The sequence below is a fragment of the Phyllostomus hastatus genome, unplaced genomic scaffold (genome assembly GCF_019186645.2).
Source record: "Phyllostomus hastatus isolate PE091 unplaced genomic scaffold, TTU_PhHast_1.1 phas_contig_118, whole genome shotgun sequence".
NCBI classification, from domain to species: Eukaryota; Metazoa; Chordata; class Mammalia; order Chiroptera; family Phyllostomidae; genus Phyllostomus; species Phyllostomus hastatus.
The window spans coordinates 1,476,695-1,499,890 of NW_025333543.1; the positions used below are offsets into that span (position 1 = coordinate 1,476,695).

A 23,196-nucleotide genomic window follows, 5' to 3' on the forward strand; every position below is an offset into this window, starting at 1 on the left:
TCTCACATGAATGTTTCCCTCTCTCTCTGTCTCTAATATCAATAAACATTTTTAAAATGGTATAAGGATGCTCAAGGACCTCAGGTGAAGAAGAATGTATGATCTCAGTGAGAGCTTAAACAAAGAGATAGTACGCATTAAAAGGACATAGAAATCATGAAAAAGAGCCAGTCAGAAATGAAGAATACAATATCCAAAATGAAGAATGCACTAAAAGGAATCGACAGCAGATAAGATTAAGTAGAGGATTGAATCAGTGCTTTAGAGGACAAGATAAAAGTATGCACCCAAGCAGAGTATCAAAACAAAAAGAGAATTTTTACAGATGAGGAAAGTGTAAGGGACTTCTGGGACAACATCAAAAATAACATATGCATCATAGTGGTACCAGAAGGAGTAGCGAGAGAGCAAGGGATAGAGAACCTATTTGAGAGTTCCAGTCAAGATGGAGGTGTAGTTAGAAACCCTTTGCTTCCTCGAACAACCAGAAGGAGAATAACAACCAATCTAAAATCAGTAAACAACCAGAAATGCCAAAAAATCAAACTGCATGGTACTCTGACAACCAAGAAATTAAAGAAAACATCAACCAGAACAACCAGACTGGTAACAACCTGCAGCAAGGGTGTGTGGGCAGGGCCGGCTCAGAAAAACTCCTAGTGAGGCTGCAGACGGCACAGGCAGGGGTGGCTGAAGGTGGAACTGAAACTCAGAGCTCACTGTGGACTGCAGTAGAGGTTGCTGTGGTAGAAGAAACTCCCAGTGTCACATGAGAGTTTGTTGAAAAATACACTAGAGAAGAGCAGGTGAGCTGCATAGTTCCCTCTCTGGCCCCTCCCCCACGCTACAACGCAGCAAGGAGGGTTGCCCTGCCCTGGTGAATACCTAAAGCCATGCCTCCTTACAACTTATCAGATGTGCCGAGACAAAGAAATATGGCCCAAATGAAAGAACAGAGCAAAACTTCAGAAAGAGAACTAAGCAATGAGTAGATAGCCAACCTGTCTGATGAAGAATTTAAAGTCCTGGTAATCAAAATGCTTATAGAACTGATTGAGCTTGGTCGAAAAATGAAAGATACCCAAAATGAAATAAAGCAAAATATTAAGGGAACCAACAGTGACAAGAAGGAAACCAGAACTCAAAGCAATGATTTGGAACAAAATGAGAAAATAAACATCCAACCAAAACAGAATGAACAAACAAGATTTCAAAAAAAGTGAAGAGAGACTTACAAACCTCTGTGACAACCTGAAACATTCCAATATCTGAATTATAGGGGTGCCAGAAGGAGAAGAACAATGGCAAGACATTGAAAACTTATTTGAACAAATAATGAAGGAAAACTTCCCCAATCTGGCAAAGAAAATAGACTTCCAGGAAGCACAGAGAGTCCCAAAGAAGCTGAACCCAAAGTGGAATACACCAAGGTACATCATCATTAAGCTACCCAAAGTTAAAGATAAAGAGAGAATCTTAAAAGCAGTAAGAGAAAAGGAGACAGTTACCTACAAAAGAGTGCCCATAAGGCTATCAGTTGATTTCTCAAAAGAAATCTTGCAGGTAAGAAGGGGCTGGAAAGAAGTATTCCAAGTCATGAAAGTCAAGGACCTATATCCAAGATTCCTCTATCCAGCAAAGCTTTCATTTAGAATGAAAAGGCAGATAAAGTGCTTCCCAGATAAAGTCAAGTTAAAGGAGTTCATCATCACCAAGCCATTATTATGCAAAATGTTAAAGGGATTTACCTAAGAAAAAGGAGACAAAATATGAACAATAAAATGACAACAAACTCACAACTCTCAACAAATGAACCTAAAAGAAAAGAAAAGAAAAACAATGAAAACAAAAACTAAGCAAATAACTAGAACAGGAACAGAATCAGAGAAATAGACATCACATGGAGGGAGTTCAGTAGAGAGGGGGAAGAGAGGAATGGGGGGGAAGTACAGGGAAGAAGAAGCATGATTAGTAGGCATAAAATAGATGGGGAGAGATATAAATGGTATAGGAAACAGAGGACTCAAAGAATTTATATGTACAACCCATGGACATGAACTGGGTGGGGGCATGCTGGACGGTTGGGGGGAGCAGGGCAGAGGGGGGATAAAGGGAGAAAAATTGGGAAAACTGTAATAGCATAATCAATAAAAATACTTAAAAAATAAATAGGAACAGTCTGGCAAAAAAAAAGAAAGAGAGAGAGAGAATTGTTTGAGGATGTAATGACTGAAAAACTTCCCTAACGTGCTGAAGGAAAAAGTCTCACAAATTTAGGAAGCACAGAGAGTCCCAAGCAAGATGAACCCAAAGAGACCCACACCAAGACATATCGTATTGAAAATGGCAAAGATTAATGACAAAGAGAGAATCTAAAAAGCAGCAAGAAACAGACAATTACCTCAAGGGAGTTCCCATAGGCTGTCAGTGGAGTTCTCAATAGAAACATTTCAGGTCAGATGGGATTGGCAGGAAATATTCAAAATCATGAAAAGGAAGGACTAAAACTGAGGCTATTCTACCCAGAAAAGCTATCACTTAAAATTAAGGACAAAAATACAAAAAAAAATTGAAAACAAAATAAAGAGCTTCTAAGACAAAATAAAATTAAGCAAAGCTAAAGAAGCTTATTGCCACCCAATCAGATTTGCAAGAAATGTTAAATGTCTTGCTTTAAGAAGAATAAAAAAAATGAAATAGAGTGGGAGAGGAACATAGGTATAAATAATAAAATGGCAGTAAGTACCTGTCAATAAGAACCTTAATGTAAACAGATTGAATGCTCCAATCTAAAGGCATAGGGTAGATGAATGGGTAGAAACCATGACCCATATGTATGCTGTTTACAATAGACCCACCTCAAAACAAAAGATACACAGAGACTGATTGTGAAGGAATGGAAAAAATATTACATGCAAATGGAAACAGAAAAAAAGCTGGGGTAGCAATACTTATATCCCACAAAATAGACTTCAAAACAAAGGCCATAACAAGAGACAACAAAGGTCACTACATAATACTAAAGGAATCAATCCAACAAGAAGATATAACCCTTGAAAACATATATGCACCAAACATGGGAGAACCAAAATTATATATAAAGAAAATCTTGGTGGACATTAAGGGAAATATTGGGAGCAAGACAGTCATAGTAGGGGAATTTAACACCCCATTGACATCAATGGATAGAATATCCAGACAAAAAGCAACAAGACAACAGTGACCATAAACGACACACTAAATGGATGGATTTAATTGATATTTACAGGACGTTTTATCCCAAAGCAGGAGGAAAATACATTCCTCTCCAGTGCACACAGAACATTCTCAAATGTTATTGTGTGTCCCCATTAAGGACACACAATAAGTCTTAATAAATTCAAGAAGATTGAAATTATATCTAGCATCTACTCTGTTCACAATGATATGAAACTGGAAATCAGTCACAAGAAAAAAACTGAAGAACACATAAAGAAATGGAGGCTAAATAAGATGTTATTAAATAATGAATGGATTAACAATGAGATCAAGGAAGAAATCAGAAGTTACCTGAAGACAAATGAAAATGAACACAAATAACAGTGGGACACACTGAAAACATTCTGAGGGGGAGGTTCAAAGCATCACAGGCCCACCTCAAGAAGCAAGAAAAATCTCAAACAATGTAACTTTACACTTAAAGAAACTTAAAAAAGAACAACAAACAAAGCCCAGAGTAGGTAGAAGGAAGGAAATAATAAAGATTAGAGTGGAAAAAAATGACATAGAAACTAAAAAAAAACACACACACACACACACACACACACACAAAAGATCAATGAAACCACCCTGATGGCTGTGGCTCAGTTGGTTGGGCATCAATCATCCTGAAAAGTGAAAGGTCACTGCTTCGATTCACAGTAAGGGCACTTGCCTAGCAATGGGTTTGGTTCCTGGTTAGGGTGCAGTTGGGGTGCGTACAAGAGGCAAATGATTGATGTTCCTTCCTCACATCAATGTTTCTCTCCCTTTCTTCTCCCTTCCTTCCCCTCTCTCTACAAATAAATAAATAAAATCTTTTTTTTTAATCAATGAACCCAAGAGCTGACTGTTTGAAAAGATAAACTGATGAGCCTTTAATCAGACTCACCATGAAAAGAAAAGAGCACCCAAAGAAATAAAAACAGGAATGAAAGAGGAGAAATAACAACTGATACCCCAGAAATACAAAATATTGTAAGAAAATACTATGAACAACTATATGCCAAGAAATTGAACAAATTGTGTACAATGGACAAATTCCTAGAGACGTATGATCTTCTAAAACTGAGTCAAAAAGAATCAGAAAACTTGAATAGGCCAATTACAACTAATGAAACTGAAGCAGTAATCAAAGAAACATGCAGCCAACAAAAGTCCTGGACCACATGGCTTCACAGGTAAATTTTACCAAACATTCAAAGAACTAACACTCATCCTTCTTAAAATATTCCAAAAAATTCTAGAGGTGGGAAGACTTCCAAGTTCTTTTAACAAGGCCAGCTTTATCCTAACTCCAAAACCAGATGAAGACACTATAAAGAAAGAAAATTATAGGCCAATGTCCCTGATGAACATAGATGCTAAAATCCTCAACAAAATGTTACTAAATCAGGTCCAGCAATACATTAAAAGATCATGTACCATGATCAAATGGGATATATTCCAAGGGTGCAAGGTTGGTACAATATTCACAAATCAATAAATAGGATACATCACCTAAACAAAATAAGGATAAAAAATCACATGATCATGTCAATAGATGCAGAAAAAGCATTTGATAAGATCCAGCACCCAGTTACAATAAAACTGAGCAAAGCGGGAATAGAAGAACTATAAATCAATATGATAAAGTCCATATATGTAAAACCCTCAGCCAATATCATACTCATTGGGAAAAAACTGAAAGTGTTTCCCTTAAGAGCAGGAACAAGACAGGGATGTCTGCTTTTACCACTCTTATTCAACATAGTGCTGGAAGTTCTAGCTACAGCAATCAGACAGAAAAAAGAAACAAAAGGCATCCAGATTGGAAAGGAGGAAGTAAAACTGTCACTATTCACAATTGACATACATTATATATAGAAAACCCTAAAGACTCCCCACAAAAAAACTTCTAGCTGTTGCCCTGGATGGTGTGGCTCAGTGGATTGAGCACCTGACTGTGAAGCAAAGGGTCACCAGTTCAATTCCCAGTCAGGGCACATTCCTGGGTTGCAGGCCAGGTCCCCAGTTGGGGACACAGAAGAGACAACCACACATTGATGTTTTGCTGTCTCTCTTTCTCTCTCCCTTCCCCTCTCTCTAAAAATAAATAACTAAATCTTTTTTAAAAAGCCATTTAAATATGGCATGTATGAGCACAATCTTATGTATCTCTGTAATACAAACTTTTCATGACACTTCTTTAATAAAAGAAAAAAACCTTTCATAAGAGAAAAATCAATATATTTCTGAAGAGGAATAAATTCCAGTGTCTTGTGCTTCCTAGGAAGGAAGCTGGTGGTGCTATCCATGACATCTTTGCAATCAAGGTAGAAACTGTGACCTTCAGATGTTCAGTGGATTTGCTCCTGGTTAAACAACACTGTCCTGAAGAGGACTTCCTGCTGTAGTTACCCAGTTCATACCCCCACCCCCCAGAAGCATCAAATGTTCATGTGGGCAAGGCCTTAGACATGTTAGAGAAGCAAGACTGGGAGGGGGTAAATCTGTCCTGCTCAGACAGAACAGGAACTTAGAAAAAGGGAGCTTTGGCCTAAAAAACAGCAAGCTAGTATATGAGATGCAGCACCAGCATGAAATTGTTCAGATTAGCTTCATGGATAGGAACACGGGGCCAAAACCAAATATTCAGGAGGATTAAAGAATATTATTAGAATTAATCTGCCCACCTAAAAAATATTGCCTACCTCTAAGGTAGGGAAGACAGAGCTGGTAGCAATGTATGTTAAAAAGTTCTGTCAAAATCATGAGAGAAAATAATGTGGGTTAGCTGCTAAAAACAAGCAGACAACAAGAACCCCATAGGCAGCACCACAGAGAAGCTACACACTCAGACTAAATGCCAGGCTGCCTGTGTTGGAATTCTTACTCCATCACTGTACTTAGTATTTGTGTAACCTTGGGTACCAAGTTGTTTTTTAACAGCTTTATTGGGATGTAATTGATATATTAAAAACTGCACATATTTAGCCCTGGCTGGTGTGGCTCAGTGGATTGAGTACCAGCCTGTGAACCAAAGGGTGGCTGGTTCAATTCCCAGTCAGGGCACCTGCCTGAGTTGCAGGTCAGGTCCCTGGTGGGGGCCACGTGAGAGATAACTGCATGTTGTTTCTCTCCTCGTTCTCCCTCCATTCCCTTCTCTCTAAAAATAAAGAAATAATTTTTTAAAAAACTGCACATATTTAATATATACAATTTTATGAGTTTGGACATGTGCATATACCCATATGAACACCAGTGTTTTATCTATAAAATGAAGATATGAATTATACCTCTTCTAGGCTTGTTGTAAATATGTTAAGCACTTTTCAGCATTCCTGGAATGAAATTTGTGCTCCATAAATGTAAGTTATTATCACACAGTATTATTATCAATTATAATAAAACCTAGTGTCCAGATTCTAAAAATTTATTATTTTACTCAATCAAGAGGCTAGAACTAGGAACAGTGACTAAAATCTACTGGGAGGCAGAACTGAACTTAGTGTAAGGAAATAACTTAAAAAATAAATTGTGCACAAGGGCTATTATTGTAGTAGAAGCTATACTACTATTTACTAGAGATGGTACTGAAGATCTCTGCATCATGTGGGAATATGGCGAGATGAAATTCAAAGTCCTTTCCAACTCCAATTCAGGAATTTTGTTCCATAGGTCATATTAATCATGAGACATTTGGGGGTCTGTGTGTGTACAAAATGCCTATTGAAAATTGTCTTGTTAATATTATCACACACATTGCATATGATCTCTATGCTAGACAGTGAGGTGGCACAGCTAAAGAAACCTGAAGGACATGATAAGGATTACTGAGTCTGAGAAAAGACCAAGGACAATGAGTGAGGAAGCAAAGGAGAAACTCCCATTCATTGGCTTTACAGTGCTAGAGTCTGATCCTGGTTGTCTGTCCTGAGATGGAAATCACTTCTCTTTCTCGTTTTCGTTAATAATTCTTTAAGTGTTCTCTCTTCCTTATGACACTTGCCAAAGATTTCTAATCTCCCAACTCCCCAAGATGTGGCTTGAATTCAATTCTGTCCTGTACTGATTTGATGTGGAGTCCAGGATCTCAGTTCAAGTCCCACCTGCCCCATGGGCTTCCATTTTCCCACCTGAGCAATAAGGATAGAGGTGTAATCCCTGTGCTGAAAGCACTTGTAAGTGTACAGCACTAGTGTAATAAATGGAGTTGGTGTTTCTCCTACCTGGAACGGTGCTTCCAGCTCCCATACATTTCTCTGCAGCCTTTTCTGCTTCAGACATGAGTATTTTCCAAAAGAAAAATGTTTCTTTCCTAAGTATGAAAAATAGTAGATTGTTTTTTAATTCATTTTCCTTTTATTTTAAATTAAGCACCTTGCATATATTAATGTTGACTTTTAAAGTTGGCACATTACAATAATGTTTCCCCTTTGCTTTCTTGCTTCTGTCATTGTTTATTACTTAAATAAGGCTACTCGAACACTCAGTGTCTTACGTCAGAATGAGAGCCAGGCAGAACATGGGGAACAGAGCACCTGCCCCCTGAGAGGTACTCACCTGGAGAGGGAGTGATGCACACCAGAACCAGATTACGAGTCTCACCATTATAGGAGCGGAGCAGGCTGTGTATCGTGCTTCCTAGATGAGCAGTTTGTTTCTCTCATCTCCAGTCCTCTGTTTTTTACATGTTTGGCTCATCTCTCTCACGTAAGGTAAATCCATAGACTACCCCTGGACCCTAACACTCTAGCGTCCTCAGGTCTCCTTGAAGCCAAAATCTGAAAGCTTCCGAATTGGGACTGAGTAAATCAGTCCCAGGCAATATAAATTTTAAAAGTCAAATGAAATAATACCCACAGCATTTCAATTTCATTTCAAATCCTCACTTTAGTTTTCATAGTTGATACTGTGACAACTGTAGATAGATGAGAGAAAGATTAGTGAATATTATTATAAACTGGGAGATTTAATACCTTCGTCATCATTACAACCATTACTCATAAAAATAATAGTATAAAGCTAGTATGTGATACACATATTAGCACATTCCTTGTCTGGTACTCCTGTATCATCAGCTACTTCTCTAAACTCTTAGTTGTTAGTGATCCTGATTATCGATTAGAAATAGCAAGAGAGATACTAGATGCTCAAGTCTCAAGTAGTCAAGGCATAGTAAGATTAAAATTGAACCCCTAACCTCAGTTGAAAATCAACCTGCCTCTTTTCCTTACATGTTGGAGGCTAATATCTTAAGCCATCATTCAGTATTCCTTTTAATATTTAAAATAACCTCGTACTGGGAAGGACTTCCCCCAAGTGACACAACAAAAATGTTTAAACATACTAATGCTTAGATCTACAAATGCATAAACTGTATCACTATTTAGAAGAAATCATGTGAAACATTCATGTGACTATTAAGTATGAATTCAGTACAACTACCTAAATCATAGGAGCATTAATTACAGCAGACTCTGATTTCAGGTACGCTCACAGATAGCATGATGGGAGGGATCTGCTTTTCACTGACTAACTATACTCACAGGGAGAGGACAGAAGAGCCTTTTCCAGAGCAAGAACTCTGGGGCGGTGGAACCTCTCTCCCTTGAAAACACCAGACTGAATGAAATGGACACATTCAAAACCCACATTACATCCTCCAAGTCTAAAAGATGTTTTCAAAAGGATCTGGGTACCAGTGTCTTTCTTTCAGAATTTTCTTTCCAATTTGGAGACAAAATACATAATAGTGTTAATTAAAGGAATTTTGAATGCTGCTATATTTAACAAAGAGAAGGGTGACTCTGTGGCTGCTTCACTGCTTGAAATAATAATTTGGAAGTTTTCCTGAGAACAATGAAAAATTTTTTCATCCACTGTTTAAAAAAAATAGGTAAACTGCTATTAAATCATATTGAAAGCTTTGTATCCTTGTAAATTTCTTATTGTTTACATTTCATCCCTTCTCTTGTCTTTCTTTTTGTGAATCATTTCTCTTCCTGGGCTTATATGGCTTATATAATATTTATGTTGGCATGAATCTAGTTAAAGGCTTCAGTTCTATGCATCTCCTTCTGCTTTTCTGTGTGAATATAATTTTTTAACTTTGTAGAAAACATCAAGAATATGTTTTTTACAAAATAATCCTTATGTATACTCAAAACCCTCTATTAAAGTATTTGAGAACATATAATTTATTTAAACTGCTCCAAATGCTTTTGAAAAGATTAACTTTAAGAACATTTTTACTCATATAAGATATAGAAATTGTATAAATGTCAAAGTAGTAGAGCATATATTAAGCAGCAAATGAAAAAAATACTGTTTTTAGCAATACCTGAAATAAGTTATGTGTTGGTAGCATTGGTTCCTGTGTTCTTTGATGATCAATCATATCCTGTTTCTGAATCTGAAATGTGGGACCAAGATATAAATTGTTCCTATGACAATTTCAAATTGAGGAGACAGACTATTGTTTTAAATCTTACAAGATTCCATTTTCCAAATGGGAGTAGTGACCAGGTGCAGGTGCTTCATTTACAAAGCAGGAAGATTATCATGTGTTGGAATATCACTGCTTCACTCTTATTGTTTCTTTAAGGCAAGCTTTTCTAGATTATGAGAAGTGCACTTATAAATTAAGTCATTTATACTGTAGCTTCTAGTTAATGATTGAAACTAGAATAGTTAAAAATTCGTCTCCTTGTTAAATAGACACCATGACAGTGTTTGCATGGTGTATTGTTAACCCCCAGTGGAAGGTTAAGCGGCTTCTCCTGTATCTAAATCTGTTGCTGTGGAAAATGACTGGCAGCATCACACCCACCTCCCCATGAATGGGGAAAGCCGAGACTCGCACCTGTGGGATTAGGTGCAGTGGCAGGAAGTCAGAGCATTTACAGCATATAATTAACAAGGATTTTTATTCTCGTTTTTTAAACAGCATGTTCATCTCACCAGGTTAAGTAGTGATTAACGCTTGAAAAAATTTTGCTGAAGTCTGCACCCTTAGTTAAACTTATTCACTCACTGGTGTATTCTGTTCCTTATGCAGCCGATGTCTGAGGAACTCACCTTACCATACTTTATTGCCTTCAATATGTATTGATTTCTTTATGGTTATGAGGAATTTTTCTAGTTTTTTTGTGTGTGTCCTTTTATTACAACTTTGTTAGCCAAATTCTGTTGTTTTCTGAATTGAATTAGAAACAACTTAGGAACTCCTATTTGATTTAGAATTACTTCCCTGTTTATTAGAGAGGAAAGTTAATGCTTAGTGGACCTGAGGCTTTCAGAGGTTCAAAGGCAAATATGAAAAAAAGCATTTACTCTCTTTAAGTGATATTTAATACATAATGTGCTTGCTGTGTGGTTTTTAATTGTTATTTTCTCATATTCATTAGGAACACTATAATTTAATTACCAATATAGAAAATATTCCTAAATATAGCTCTTAGAACATAAAATTTTTGATACAAACTCATCCTAATCCACAGTTATTGAAGTTTAACAGGTGGCTCCTTTAATAAAATTGGCAGTTAAATTTGATGGACACTAACTTGTACCAGAATTTGTAGCAATTTGACTCTGCAATGCAGTCATGAACATTCTTTTCATTTACACCCCCAAAAACAAACTTAACATGACATGTTCAGTTATTTTTGCTTTTTTTAAACTCAACTTCATTTCTTAACAAAATAAAGTGTAATTATGGAATTAGATACATTGGATACATTGGAAGATGTGACTTCCAAAGTATGTAAATTTCACTGCCATGAAACAGAGTCTTTGCAGAAAGGAGCACTGAACCAGTGATAATGTCTTCTATCCAAACACATTTGTACTGTAAGTAGAAACTGTTTAAAAGGAAAATTACATCTTTTTCAGCAATTTATCAGAGATAATTACCTTTCATACACCAAAGGAAGGATAAAGTGTTTTAAAGAACTACAATTCTAATTGGTAATGTCACCAGCTGTTGCAGTTACTCTTACTTGTGTATATTCTTTTAATGATTATAGTCTCATGCCACAAGCCACATGAAAATATATTCACTAGGTGTGAAATTCCCATATGTCAAAGTTTCTAGAATAGGTAAACAGCTCCAAGATAGAAGAAGAAATAATGCTAATGAGGAATGTAAGAATTCTAAGTTTGATTTCCCAGGCAAGTGGATCTTAATTTGCCAGGAGGAGAGAAAATGTAATTTCAAAAAGAAAAAAAGGAAACGCTTAATTTGTTGAAATAAACTTTTTACCTCACACCCTCAACCAGAGATCCTTATTTCCTTAGAAAGTTGTAGAATTTTCTCAATTTACTGATTTTTGTATTATATCGCTTGGGTCTGCCAAAGGGAACAGTGTTTAGTTTTCTTTTAGGCTTAAACTATAAAATGTTTCTTAGCTTTAGATGGTAGAAGATAAACTCTTCCAGGACAATGTTCCGTGAGGTCTAGTGTTATCTTGAAAGTGATCAAGGAGACAAACAACGCTTTAGCGTGTATGGCAAGTGTTTTAAGTCATCAATCTCCAGTCCTCCTGGCTGTAACTTAGTTTCCAGTGAGTCTGATGGGGCAGGTGATTGACCAGATTCAACTTCTAAACATGCACTTGCTTTGAAAGGCAGAAGTAGAAGTGAGGTTGGGTGGGGAGAAATGGTGGAGAAGGCAAGCCTTTCCTTTGTTCCTTAACTGCCACTTCAGTGGGGCTCTGCCCAACTGCCGTGGTCTTCCCTACATCGCAGCTCTTTGTTCCCAGTCCTGTGCCCACAACGCAGACGCCGACCTGACTCGTTTTTATGCACCGAAAGTTGTTCTCATGTGGTTCTCATTCTGCAGTCGGATGTTTCCAAATTTTCTCATTTGCGATGTTTGGACAGAAACACTTGTGGATTAGTCGTCCTCACGTATTTCACAGTAGTTAGTAATCTTTGCACAAATCACCCTGCCTCTGCACTAGAAACGCTGATGTGGAAACACCCCCACACCCAGAGAAGAAAGCAACCTAGGTTTCTCTTAATTATCCTTATTGTTGTTTAAGCTTTCAAACACCACTTTTGAGAATCATGCAGAAAAATAGAGAAAGAATGAATTTGTTAAGTAGCCTCACTTACATTTGGAATATATTACCCACATATCAATAGAAAGACCAGTGAAGACATTTATATCGTTGTTTCAAATTATAACTGGTGACAAGTTTTGTTATATCAGGATCATGTTTGAAAGGATCCTTGAATTTATCTGGTATATATTTCCCTTTAGGCTAAATATAAAAGCAATAAAACTTGCTGTGATGTCCATTACTGAGAAATAACTTTGTTAACAAAAATCAAACTTTTATTGGTGTATTGATTGCCTATAATGCACACTGGTTAAGAGATGGGGGGTTATCATTGTGTATAATATATACCCCCCAAAAATGTGGTAAGAACTTTCTTTCATGTAAGGAGAAGGCACTGCCAGTATCATAACATCATTCAGATGTGTATCTTCAGTTGTTTTTCCAGAGGAAATGGATCATTTAACTATTCATATTTAATAGTTAACCACTTGTTATATAATATGTAATAGTTAAATCATCCATATCCTCTTTCACTTACTTCCCTTGCAGTACTTACTTTTGCAAAATAAGTCTGTCAATCAAGGTTATAAGCATGTTCTGTGGATGTGAAATGAGGCAAGACTAACTTATTTGGCACCAGTTCTATAATTTAGTTATTGATGCCATATTCTAATTGAATAAATAAGAAAATATGGATTATGACAACCCCAAGTGTATATCATACAATTCAACATTTTTATTAACTAGTCAACTATATGAAACTCAAGAAAGAACTAAAGTCTAGAAGGAAAACTCATCAGGAGCCATTCAGGTTTTGTCCCTTCCTAGTACTGATTTTTTATAACAAGGAGGAATTATATTGGCTGCCCTATCTCTAACACCAAATGTTGGATAATTGAAAAGTTATCTAATCCACACCTTTGACTCTTCACCAGTACTCTTATTGCATGTCTAAAATAAAATAAGTCCTTGAATACTGTTGATAAATGTAAATGAATAGAGGCAATGGATAAATTATAAAATTTTGCTTTATGTTTCATTTTGTGGTACATTAAATGTTTTTTACCCATTATCTTCCTAATAATGTTTTATTCAGGTTAGTGAAAAATTTATTTTGTTTTCATTGAGCACCATAGTGGTGGAGGGAGGCAGTCAAGGAAAGCTAACGTAATTTGTTTTTAATATATATAGATAAACCTGCTAGACACAATGGAAAGCAAATTGTTTTTGCAATTAGGAAATGATTATTGCATGTGGAGATTTTTTGAAAAATTCATTCATGTACTGCTTGGCATATTGACCTGTCAAGATAGCCATTTTAAAAAAAGATATCTCAAAACAACCATATTTTTCTAATGATTTCAATAACGATGAGTAACTATGACCAAGTTATTGACATCATTGATAAACTTTTATTTGCTTTAATTATGGAATTTACTGAAGGTCCTCATTGTTGATTTGGGCTTGAGCATATTTTTCCAGTGCAATTTTTGAAATGATGCAGTGAGTTATTTTCCAGAGTTCTGATTAAATATGTTCACAATCAAGATCTGATATTATTTTCTCCCCACGCTTTTCCCTCATGACAGAAACCAGGGATGGACCTGGCAGACACCTACATTATGTTTGTTCGACAAAATCAGGACATTCTTCGAGAAAAGGTCAATGAAGAAATGTATATTGAAAAGCTGTTCGATGTAAGTAGCTACTCTGCAAGGTATGCTGGTGTTCTAGGGACTGCAGAGGAAGAAGTTACATTCTGATGAGTTCTCAGAGCAGACTCTCCTTTGTTGATCCTTTTTCTTCTGTTCAGCTATGAGAGTTGATAGCTTTATTTCTTTGACTGCTGACAGAAGCCTTAATTGGCTTCTTTTTGTATGTGGAAACTGTCACTGTTAGGATGAGAGTCTCAAAAACCTTCTAAGGTTAATTTTAACAAGCAAGATGATAATCAGTTTACAACTGTGTACAGCATCATCTCACTCGCCTCTGCAGCATGCCATAAACAGAATCTGATTATAATGGCTGTGGCCCCTACTGTAAGTTTCTTAAGTAAAACATTCTTCTGCTAAACAAAGAAATAAGCTACAGGAAAGCCAAGTATCTGCCACTTTGCTGTTATTGAACATTTTTCTCTTGATTTACAGTACTGATGTATGCTAACATATGATACCGCAGATTTGTCAGTATGAAAGTCTTCATTTAGGCATAGCAACTCCTAGAAGTGGGGGACTGTAGTTTTAGGTACCATGATCATCAGACCATTTCCTGGGTGTCTATAAAGGAGACTAAGAGAGCAGCCCCATTTTTCAGTAACAATTAGTCATTCGTTTGTAGTTATTAACAGTCAGTTCAAAGGAAATGGTACTTTGCTTGTGACATAACTGCATAATTCACCACAAGGCTGATTCCGAAATGTAGTATTTGCCTTGAACTGTATTTATGTACATCTCTGCACTTTAGAAATGCTTTTCTGGCAGTTTCATTTAATTATGCGAGTTACTGCAAATGTTTTCATAACAACAATTCACGGGCTTCGCGGTGACACTGCAGCTGTGACAGTTACAGAAGGTCCTGCTACGTCATCATCTCCACCATGGGCTGGCGTGGCAGGGCTCTCTGTTTGACTGGGTGGCCAAAATGAGTCTTACCTTTCATATTTTATATTTCTAGCCTCTACCCAGGCTGTTTTACAATAAAAGTATCATCTGTTTTAATAAGCTAAGTGTTAATATGTGTGAAAGAATGATTTCCTAAAAGCTTTGATGCCCTGCGGGGGTAGAAAAATTACCATCCATCCAGCTGGCTCTTTTACAAAATACTGAAACCATATTAGCAACTTCTGCTTCCATTTCATATTGCTTTGAATTTACCAACATATGTTTCCCTTCTAATTTCTCTTACTTTTTTTGCTTATGTGGTAATTTTCAAAAATGTTGAACAGAGAAGGAATGTTGAATTGATGTTATTCCCATTATGTTTCTTGTTAGTATAGCGAAAGCATGTATTCTGTGGTGAAGGAAGGTAGCGCCATCCTGGAAATAGGTCATTATGGGTAGATGTGTGTGAGTGCTTTCTTAACATCTTCAATTTTTTGTCTTGGTGACCTATCTATTGCAAAGCTTTGTACTATTCATAACAGAGGTAGAATTTATTCTCTATAAAGATATTCCCACTTCAATTCCACTTTATTCACCAAACTTCTTTTGAAGACTTTTGTGTGGTAACAATAACAAATGACACTAACAAGTGGGTGCGGGGAGGCCAACAGTAACATGAGGTGCTAGTTTAATTGTCCTGGTTATATACACTTTCCTTTTGATGCCCAAACACCTGACATGTCTGTGGATTCACTTCTAAAAGGAACCCTTGACAAGAAACCATTCTGCTTATGCATAAAGCTTTTGTCATTTTGCATATCCCCAATAGAACACTGGACTTGTTATTTGTAAAATGGTTACAATGTCCATAAGCATTCTAATATTTTTAAGTTTTACATTTTTATTACTGTAATTAAAAATAAAAAGTAGACTAATTCTATTGATATGTCATCAAGAATAACATGTATGAGGGGGTACTAAGAGTCCCTAATTAGCCAAGACTGAATTTGCCTCAATTACAGTTAATAAATGAGAGGTTATCAAGTATGTGTTGAAAGGTAATGTACAATGTGTATCTTAAGTAACAGATCATTACTGAGAGACATTATATAATTATTGGAAATCTGCTTGGCTGGAGCTTAAAATAATATTGTTAGGTGTCAAGAAACCATGGAAAATAATGACCCTATAAATACTGTTAGCATCCTTAGTTTATTGCAGATAAAAGATTGAAGACGACAGTTTTATTCAGGCATTGGGACAAACTTTTGCTATTCTAATTGAAGTACTTTCTGAGTACGGGAGGCAGTGCAGCCCCCTGACTTTGATGCGGAGGACAGCGTGCCCATGTGTGCGTGTGCACCGCATGCACACACCAACTCTTGAAATAGCACAACTACAAGTGTCCTCTAAGATCAAAAAAATTAATAATAGGACAAACATCAAGACATCCTGCTTCAGTCTGTAAGTGGCTAAACTTATAAACTTTTACTGGAAACAAAAGCAACTTCAAAAAAGTGTAAATAAGTTATGCAGACCAATGCTGTTAATAGGAGGAACCAGCTTTATTTCAGGTATTGGGTTGGCCAAAAAAGTCCGTTTAGTTTTTTCCATAAAAGAGAAGACACATATTTCATTTTCACCAATAACTTTATTGATTTGGATGTTTCGAGTATGTCAGCTATCTCCTGCTGTTGGTTTCCAGTGGGCAGAGGCCAGCGGTGCTGCTAAACATCTTCCAATGCATAAGACAGCCCCACATCAAAGAGCTACTTGGCCAAACGTCAACAGTACCAAGAAACTTTGCAAACCACTTTTGACACGTTCAGTCAGTCACAGCACCTTCTCCATACACTACACAAATCTTTGAGTTTCAGTTGTGTTTTTACCTTTCTTGAAATAATAAAACATAATACACTGAAAATATTGCATATTTTCTCCCAACTTCAATATTAAAATGGCTGCACAAAAATTCACCAATTTTGATGTTTTTCAATGCATGCAGTTATGACAGCTGTCACAATACAATCTAACAAAATTGTTTCAAATAAAATTAAAGACAACTAAGTACTACTAGAGCCACCATACAGAAAAACCTAAATGAACTTTTTGGACACCCTAGTACATCACTAATCTTTCCAAATTATTTTTTAAAATGCAGTAATAGCCTTAGCTATCACCACTACCATTCCTGGGGTACCTCCATATACATGTGCTAAGTGCTCTACCTATGTCATTTCTAACCTTATAGGCTAGATGCCACCATCCTCATTTTATCCCCATTTTCAGATTAAGGAATCTCCCATTCACAGAAGATAAGTGACTTAAGTGTTGAATCGGACTTTGAAATTGCATCTTTCTAGGTTCAAAGTCCATGCTATCTCTACCATCATTCATTCATACTTACAAAATTTAAATGGTAAAGCAGTGTTGTGGAAAGAGGGCTAGGCTAGAAATTCGGAAACCTGAATTTTAGCCACAGGTCTGCCTTTAATTGTCTGAGTGGGTTTTAAGAAGTTAATGTCACCTGGGTAAGGTGCAGTAATTAGTCTAATTTTCACAATGGCTGAAATTACCAGTTGGTCACATGCTGAGTCTTAAACAACAGAGTAGCAATCCTTAAGTTTTTCTGTGACGACCAGGGAAAAGAAGGGTATCCTGCACAAGATGCAATAGCAAGTTCGGTGGATAAGAAGGTAGAAAAGAGATTCTATATAAAAGAATAGCCATGCCATATGACATTTTCTATGTATCTACTACCATAGTTCTGAACCCCAAATTTGTGAAAACAGTTGAAACTCACATATTCTGTATTCATGCTACATTTTCTGAGTGACCAAAATATTTTAACAGAGAACATCTGTGCCTCTCTAGTAGTCATTGGTATGCATGCTAAGTTTCAAATCTACAGATTAAAGTTCCTTTTTCAGTTTAAAAAAGTGCATCTTATCTGGGTAAGAGAAATCTTAAAGGAAGCTTTCCTGTACTAGGAGGTCAGAGATTCACCATATGGTTTTTCTGCTTCATGGGCCATCTATCTTACCCCAGTGTCCTTTTTCTTCTTATGTAAAATGTCATTGTCCGCAGTCTTTTAAAAATTTTTATCATATCAAAATGATCTACAACTTGTCCAATCCCAATATAAAAGTATGGCAAAGCTTTTCTAATTCTGAAATCCCTTCCTTAACGCCTACTCTAGTGTTCTTCCCACTCTCTGGTGCCAGGACACAGTGTCAGCCACAGGTGTCCATGTGTCAGGAGATAGGCTGGTGACATTCCCTGAGAGCTTTGGATCTCTCATTGGGAAGTGGTGACACTATAATACAAGACAAAATTGACATCTACAGTCATTGTCACAAGGGTATCCTCAGTGGTCATGTCCTAATGTCCAAGGACATGACAGAACTGAGGGTTTGACTGAAGCGCACCAAACCGGCCCCTCTAGATTTTGTACATTTATTAGTCGTTTCCCACCTTGAGTCCCTTTGAGACAACATCATTTTGCCTTAGCTCATGTTGCTGCAGACACATCAGGGTGCAGTATTTAATTGGCAAATCATGCAGATTAAACATTCTCTTGTGTTATAAACTGATTAAGTATTTAATTGTTGAGGAGTTTCATCTCAACAGCATTTTTAAAAAATACTGTTACAATATCTTGTATAATTAAAAATGATTCTTTAAATGATAGTTAATAGTTACATTCATCCAAATAGCATTTCATACAGATTAATTTCTTAGGATTTTCCTTGCAAAGAATTCTTTTCAGTAAAGAAAATTTAAATTAAGCATTTCAAGTAAAATTGACCTCAATTAAGTAAGTGAGTTCAGTAGCCACCTACGTAAGTGAGTTCAGGTTGGGGTGGGGGGAAGAATTACAGGTAAATGTGCTTCTCAAAAAAACTAATTTTGCACTTCTGTGTTCTTGTTTATCTCCATACGTCCAAATAAGAAAGAGGGGAAATGCTCAGAATTTTTGAGTTTAGTGTTTCACTCCAATGCTCCAGTTTTTAATTTGAGAATTTATTCATCCTCAGTAAGATTCCAATTCTTAAGTGATTTAAAGATTCAGTGTATTGTCATGTTGATTTTCCAGGAAGAGTTGAAGCCTGCAGAGGATGGGTAAGAACAGTGCTGGAATGACCCTTATTTTATGTAGCACCCTCAGTGCATATATTTCGAACTGACCATCTACTTTCTCAGCAATATTCTTTGAATGGGTTCCTTTGTGTATGTAAGTAGCCTCTTTATTAGGAAGACAGGCTGAATCCCATTAAGATTAAAGACCTCTTTGCCTTCTTGCATTTGTAAATTCTATGATATTATAGAGCTATTCCCTTACATTTGAATGTTGATTTAAAAATAGCCATTTTCCTCTTTTCAATGATCTTTCACTCTCAAATGTGCGGAACTTTTACATAGATGGCATAAGTTAGTATATATTCCCACTCCGGAGTATTTTATTTGGGGTTTTGTCTCTGTATAAAAAGAATTCAAGTATGAAATATTAACTGTGGGCGCATTCTGTCCAATCATGATTTTCCTGTCAGTATTCAAAATCACATGTTAATATCACTTGCATGCCGTCAGTTTCATTTTTCTTTTCTAGCAATAGAAAGATGGATGACATAAGTTCAAAGATGTACTTGAGGCTATTTGAGATCACTTATTTCTGAACATGTTATGTTGTGCACCCTGGCATCTCACTGTGTACTCCAGATAGACAAAAAGTTTGTCTCTGTTTGATATCTGTGTTCTAGGAACAGCATTCCATGCATTTCACACCTCAGATGTCTCCACACTGCGTGGAGCTGCTTTAACACATTATTGTGTTTTGCTTTTAACTGTATATATTCCTGCTTTGTTTTACCTATAGAATCTGGACGCAAATTGCAGTTGTTTGACCTCCTTTAATATAGTCTCAGTACCACTTCTTGGGTGTTTGTCTTGTCTCCCTCAGTAAGTGTCACACAGAGCTTGCTCCTTAGCTATTTTTTCCCCTCAAAGTTCATTTTGCTTTTAAATCTCTGCTCTCAAATTACAGCTGTCTGGTTCATTTTAGTTAATAATCCTTATTTTAATGTTAAGTTGTTATATGTAAAATAAATAAGAATTTATTTTAAAGAAGGATCTGTTTTGATGTATGGTGTGTGCCAAAATAGCTTCGGCAAGCCCAGACGCAACTCAGAGCAGGCAGAGGCCCTCATCTGAATCGAAGCTGTTGGTGAATTAGAACCTGAGAAACTTGAGAGAAGCGTACCTAATTGCCTAAAAGAAACTCAACAAGAAAATGCATTGTAGCTTGTTGATCTTATTTCTTTGATAATTCAAAAGAATCTTCAAGAAATATGTGGACTTCTTACTTATATTCTTGAAATATGATCATGAACCACAATTGTCATTTGGCACATTCCCAGAAATACGCATCTTTGCATGAGGCACCTGGACATATGCGGCAGGTCTGGTAGAATCAGCTAATTAACAACACAGGCTTAAACAGGCACCTCATCTGGCAGTGCAGTTAGTTGCCTGATGGTGCTCAGCAGGATTGGGTAGTGCTTTTTATTTTTCTATCCTAATGGTCTGCTGCCCACCTAATTTTGCCTTATTGTCAGTCACTACTTACCGCAGCTTGGGGCCCTCCCAGGAGGCTAAATTATTATCAAAGGATTAGGGAGATGTAGCCTTGCAGCTCTGACATTTCTGATTACTTGTCTATGCCAGAACACTAATTAGCTGTGACTAATTAAGAAAAATGTTCCTGCCATAGAAAACCATTTAAAAGAACTGAGGAGAAGAAAAGCAATTCAAAAGCTGAGCAGTGCTCAGATTTGCTGATGCTCTTTAGATTTCCACCAAGCCTTAACTCACCTTTAATGGTGCTCAAGATTAAAAAAACAGCTCACATTCGAACTGATCTGAGCTTTCTCTTAGAAAAGGAAAAAAAATTATTGTTGATCACCTAAACCCTCTTGGCAACAGCAATGGTAAAATGGTCTCTGATGAATGGAAGGTGGCAAAACTCTTATTTTCACCCGGATATTTTTCCAAACACCAAATGCATTAGGCACGCATTCACATCCATTCACTCATCCAATAACAGAGACTTAATAGTCACTGAAGAAATTAGAATATTCTCTCTACTGATGTTATAATAGTTGAAGTGATTATAAGAAACAAATCAAGCATTTCAGAAGTCACTTAGTGTTGATTCCATACTGCTATCACATTTAAAATAGTCTGGAAACTCCGGCCTCCCCATGCAGGGCCTGGTTTTTCCATGGTGATGCTGCATGCTTACTCTGTCACTGGCCACAGAGACTCAGTGGAAGTACCCCGGCCTCCCCTGGGGCCAGCACCTCTATCAGTTGACCAGTATGATGTTTTCAAAGAACTGAGAGCTACTACTCTCCTCTTCCTCACACCTAACTTTATAAGCAAAGGACACATGGTTTTAAGGCCACTTTCTATTGGGGCTTTTTGAGATTTCCCTGTCACCCACCCTGCTTTGTCCTGCAAGCCCACCCTGCATCACCATTCATAAGTGGGCACTACAGTGGCAGCTAGAGAACCACCACTAAGTCAACTAAAAAAAAATCTGTGGAAGGAAGTGGCTACTGTGGTAAAACCATCATTCAAAGTGTTTGTCAAATGCAGTGAAAGGAAATTATAAAAGAACAATTTTCAAAATATTTATAAGCACCTAAACTTGAGACAGAGACCTCAATTTCTTGATCTCAGTTCAACCCTAGATAAATGAACATCTAAATGTTGCTGTCTTAATCTGGGCAAAATATTTTGTTTGAAATAAAGAACGTTCTAACCCCTGCCTCACCTAAGTTCTTCATGCTGTTTTTTAAACCCGTTTCGCCCTTTCTTTTCAGTAGAGAACCAAAAGCAGGTACCCAGCATCCCCTGGGGAATACTCTTTCTTACACATGAAGACTGTCATTAAGCCCCCTGTCATACTTGTCTACTCCAGGACAAGTAATCCCTATTTGTTTAACTTCTCTTCGCAGGCCCTCTTTCTTGCCCTTTAATCATCTTTGTGGCTATTCTTTGAAACTTCTCAAAGTGGTCTCTGTCATGTGTAGGGTTTAGAATCAGGAACAGGATACAGTATTTGAATGTGGCTGAACAAGATTCTTTCTAGCCGCATCACTGTTTGTGCATTCAAATACATAACTACCCCATACTGTTGGTCTACCTCATAAATGTGGTTCCATGTATTGTCCACAGCTCTTTTTGTTGACTTTCCCCTCAGTTACTGCCCGTTTTATACATTTAAAATGGATATGATTATTAATGTAGAATGTTCATTCAGTTGATGTTTTGAATGCATGAGATCTAGAAAACAAATCTAATTCTCCATTCAATCACTCTGTGTCAGGAATGGGGGTGGGTGTCGGGATTAAAAGGTTAAGCACTGGTTTTGTCCCACATATTGGATATTACTGTCACAATGCCTCAGTAGGATTCTAATTAGAATGGGAAATTGAAACTCCTCTTACTGTTCCTCATTTACTCATCCAACCAGCACTTACTGGACATTTTCTGCAGGCCACATACTGTGCTATAGGCCTAGGATACGATGTGAAATGAAATAGACAATATCTCTGCCCTAAGGGAGCTTACATTCTTATGACCAGATGGGTCTTTGGAAGAAGTTTCTATATTAAAATATTTCATCTAGAAAGTAGGTGTAAACAGATTTTTTTCAAGTGGCTGTGCTATGGAGAACTAAAATGCAGTGCCCTTTCAAAACATAATAGCGATTACCTATGAAATGTGTTTGTTAGTTTATTTCTCTCCATTGCACATGGATGGTCAAACACTTGCCAAAAGCTAGGGCCAACACAGAGTCTGTGCCTAGCTCCAGTGTGTGCAATATAAAGTGCCAGGACTGTGAGATACGGGCACACCCTCCCCTCTACCCCTCAGGGGTTCTTTGCTCAAAAGCCAGGCACACACCAGCTCCCAGGAGAGGTGTAATGTTCCCTCAGACTGAAGTCAACAATGCCACCACAATGGTAATTTCCTGCCCTTTTTACAGAACAGCTCATAGGCCAACACATGTAGAAGGCACCCAGGACACGTCCGTTAAAGGAAAATGTACATAGGGATCACAGCCAGCCATACTCCAGCCATGCCCCAGGGCCCCAGATAACCCCAGGAATAGCCACCTGTATGCTGAGCATCTGCTGGAGAGGCAGCTCCCAGCCTGTGTGACAGACTCTGGAGGTCAGTCCAAAGCTGAGCATACTGCCATCTGACTCTGCAGTGTCATCATATTGCTGTGAGAAAGCGTATAG

The 23,196-nt window shown here is 37.2% G+C and overlaps 1 protein-coding gene across 18 annotated transcripts in view; it reads left to right on the top strand.

The window, feature by feature from the left end:
* CADPS2 (calcium dependent secretion activator 2) overlaps positions 1-23,196 on the top strand; it is a 586,770-nt gene that overhangs the window by 546,716 nt on the left and 16,858 nt on the right. For all 18 annotated transcript variants that reach the window (XM_045846981.1, XM_045847023.1, XM_045846989.1 and 15 more), the window contains one exon: positions 13,874-13,981. In XM_045846981.1, coding sequence (XP_045702937.1) covers positions 13,874-13,981 — 108 coding nt within the window. The remainder of the gene's footprint in view (positions 1-13,873; positions 13,982-23,196) is intronic.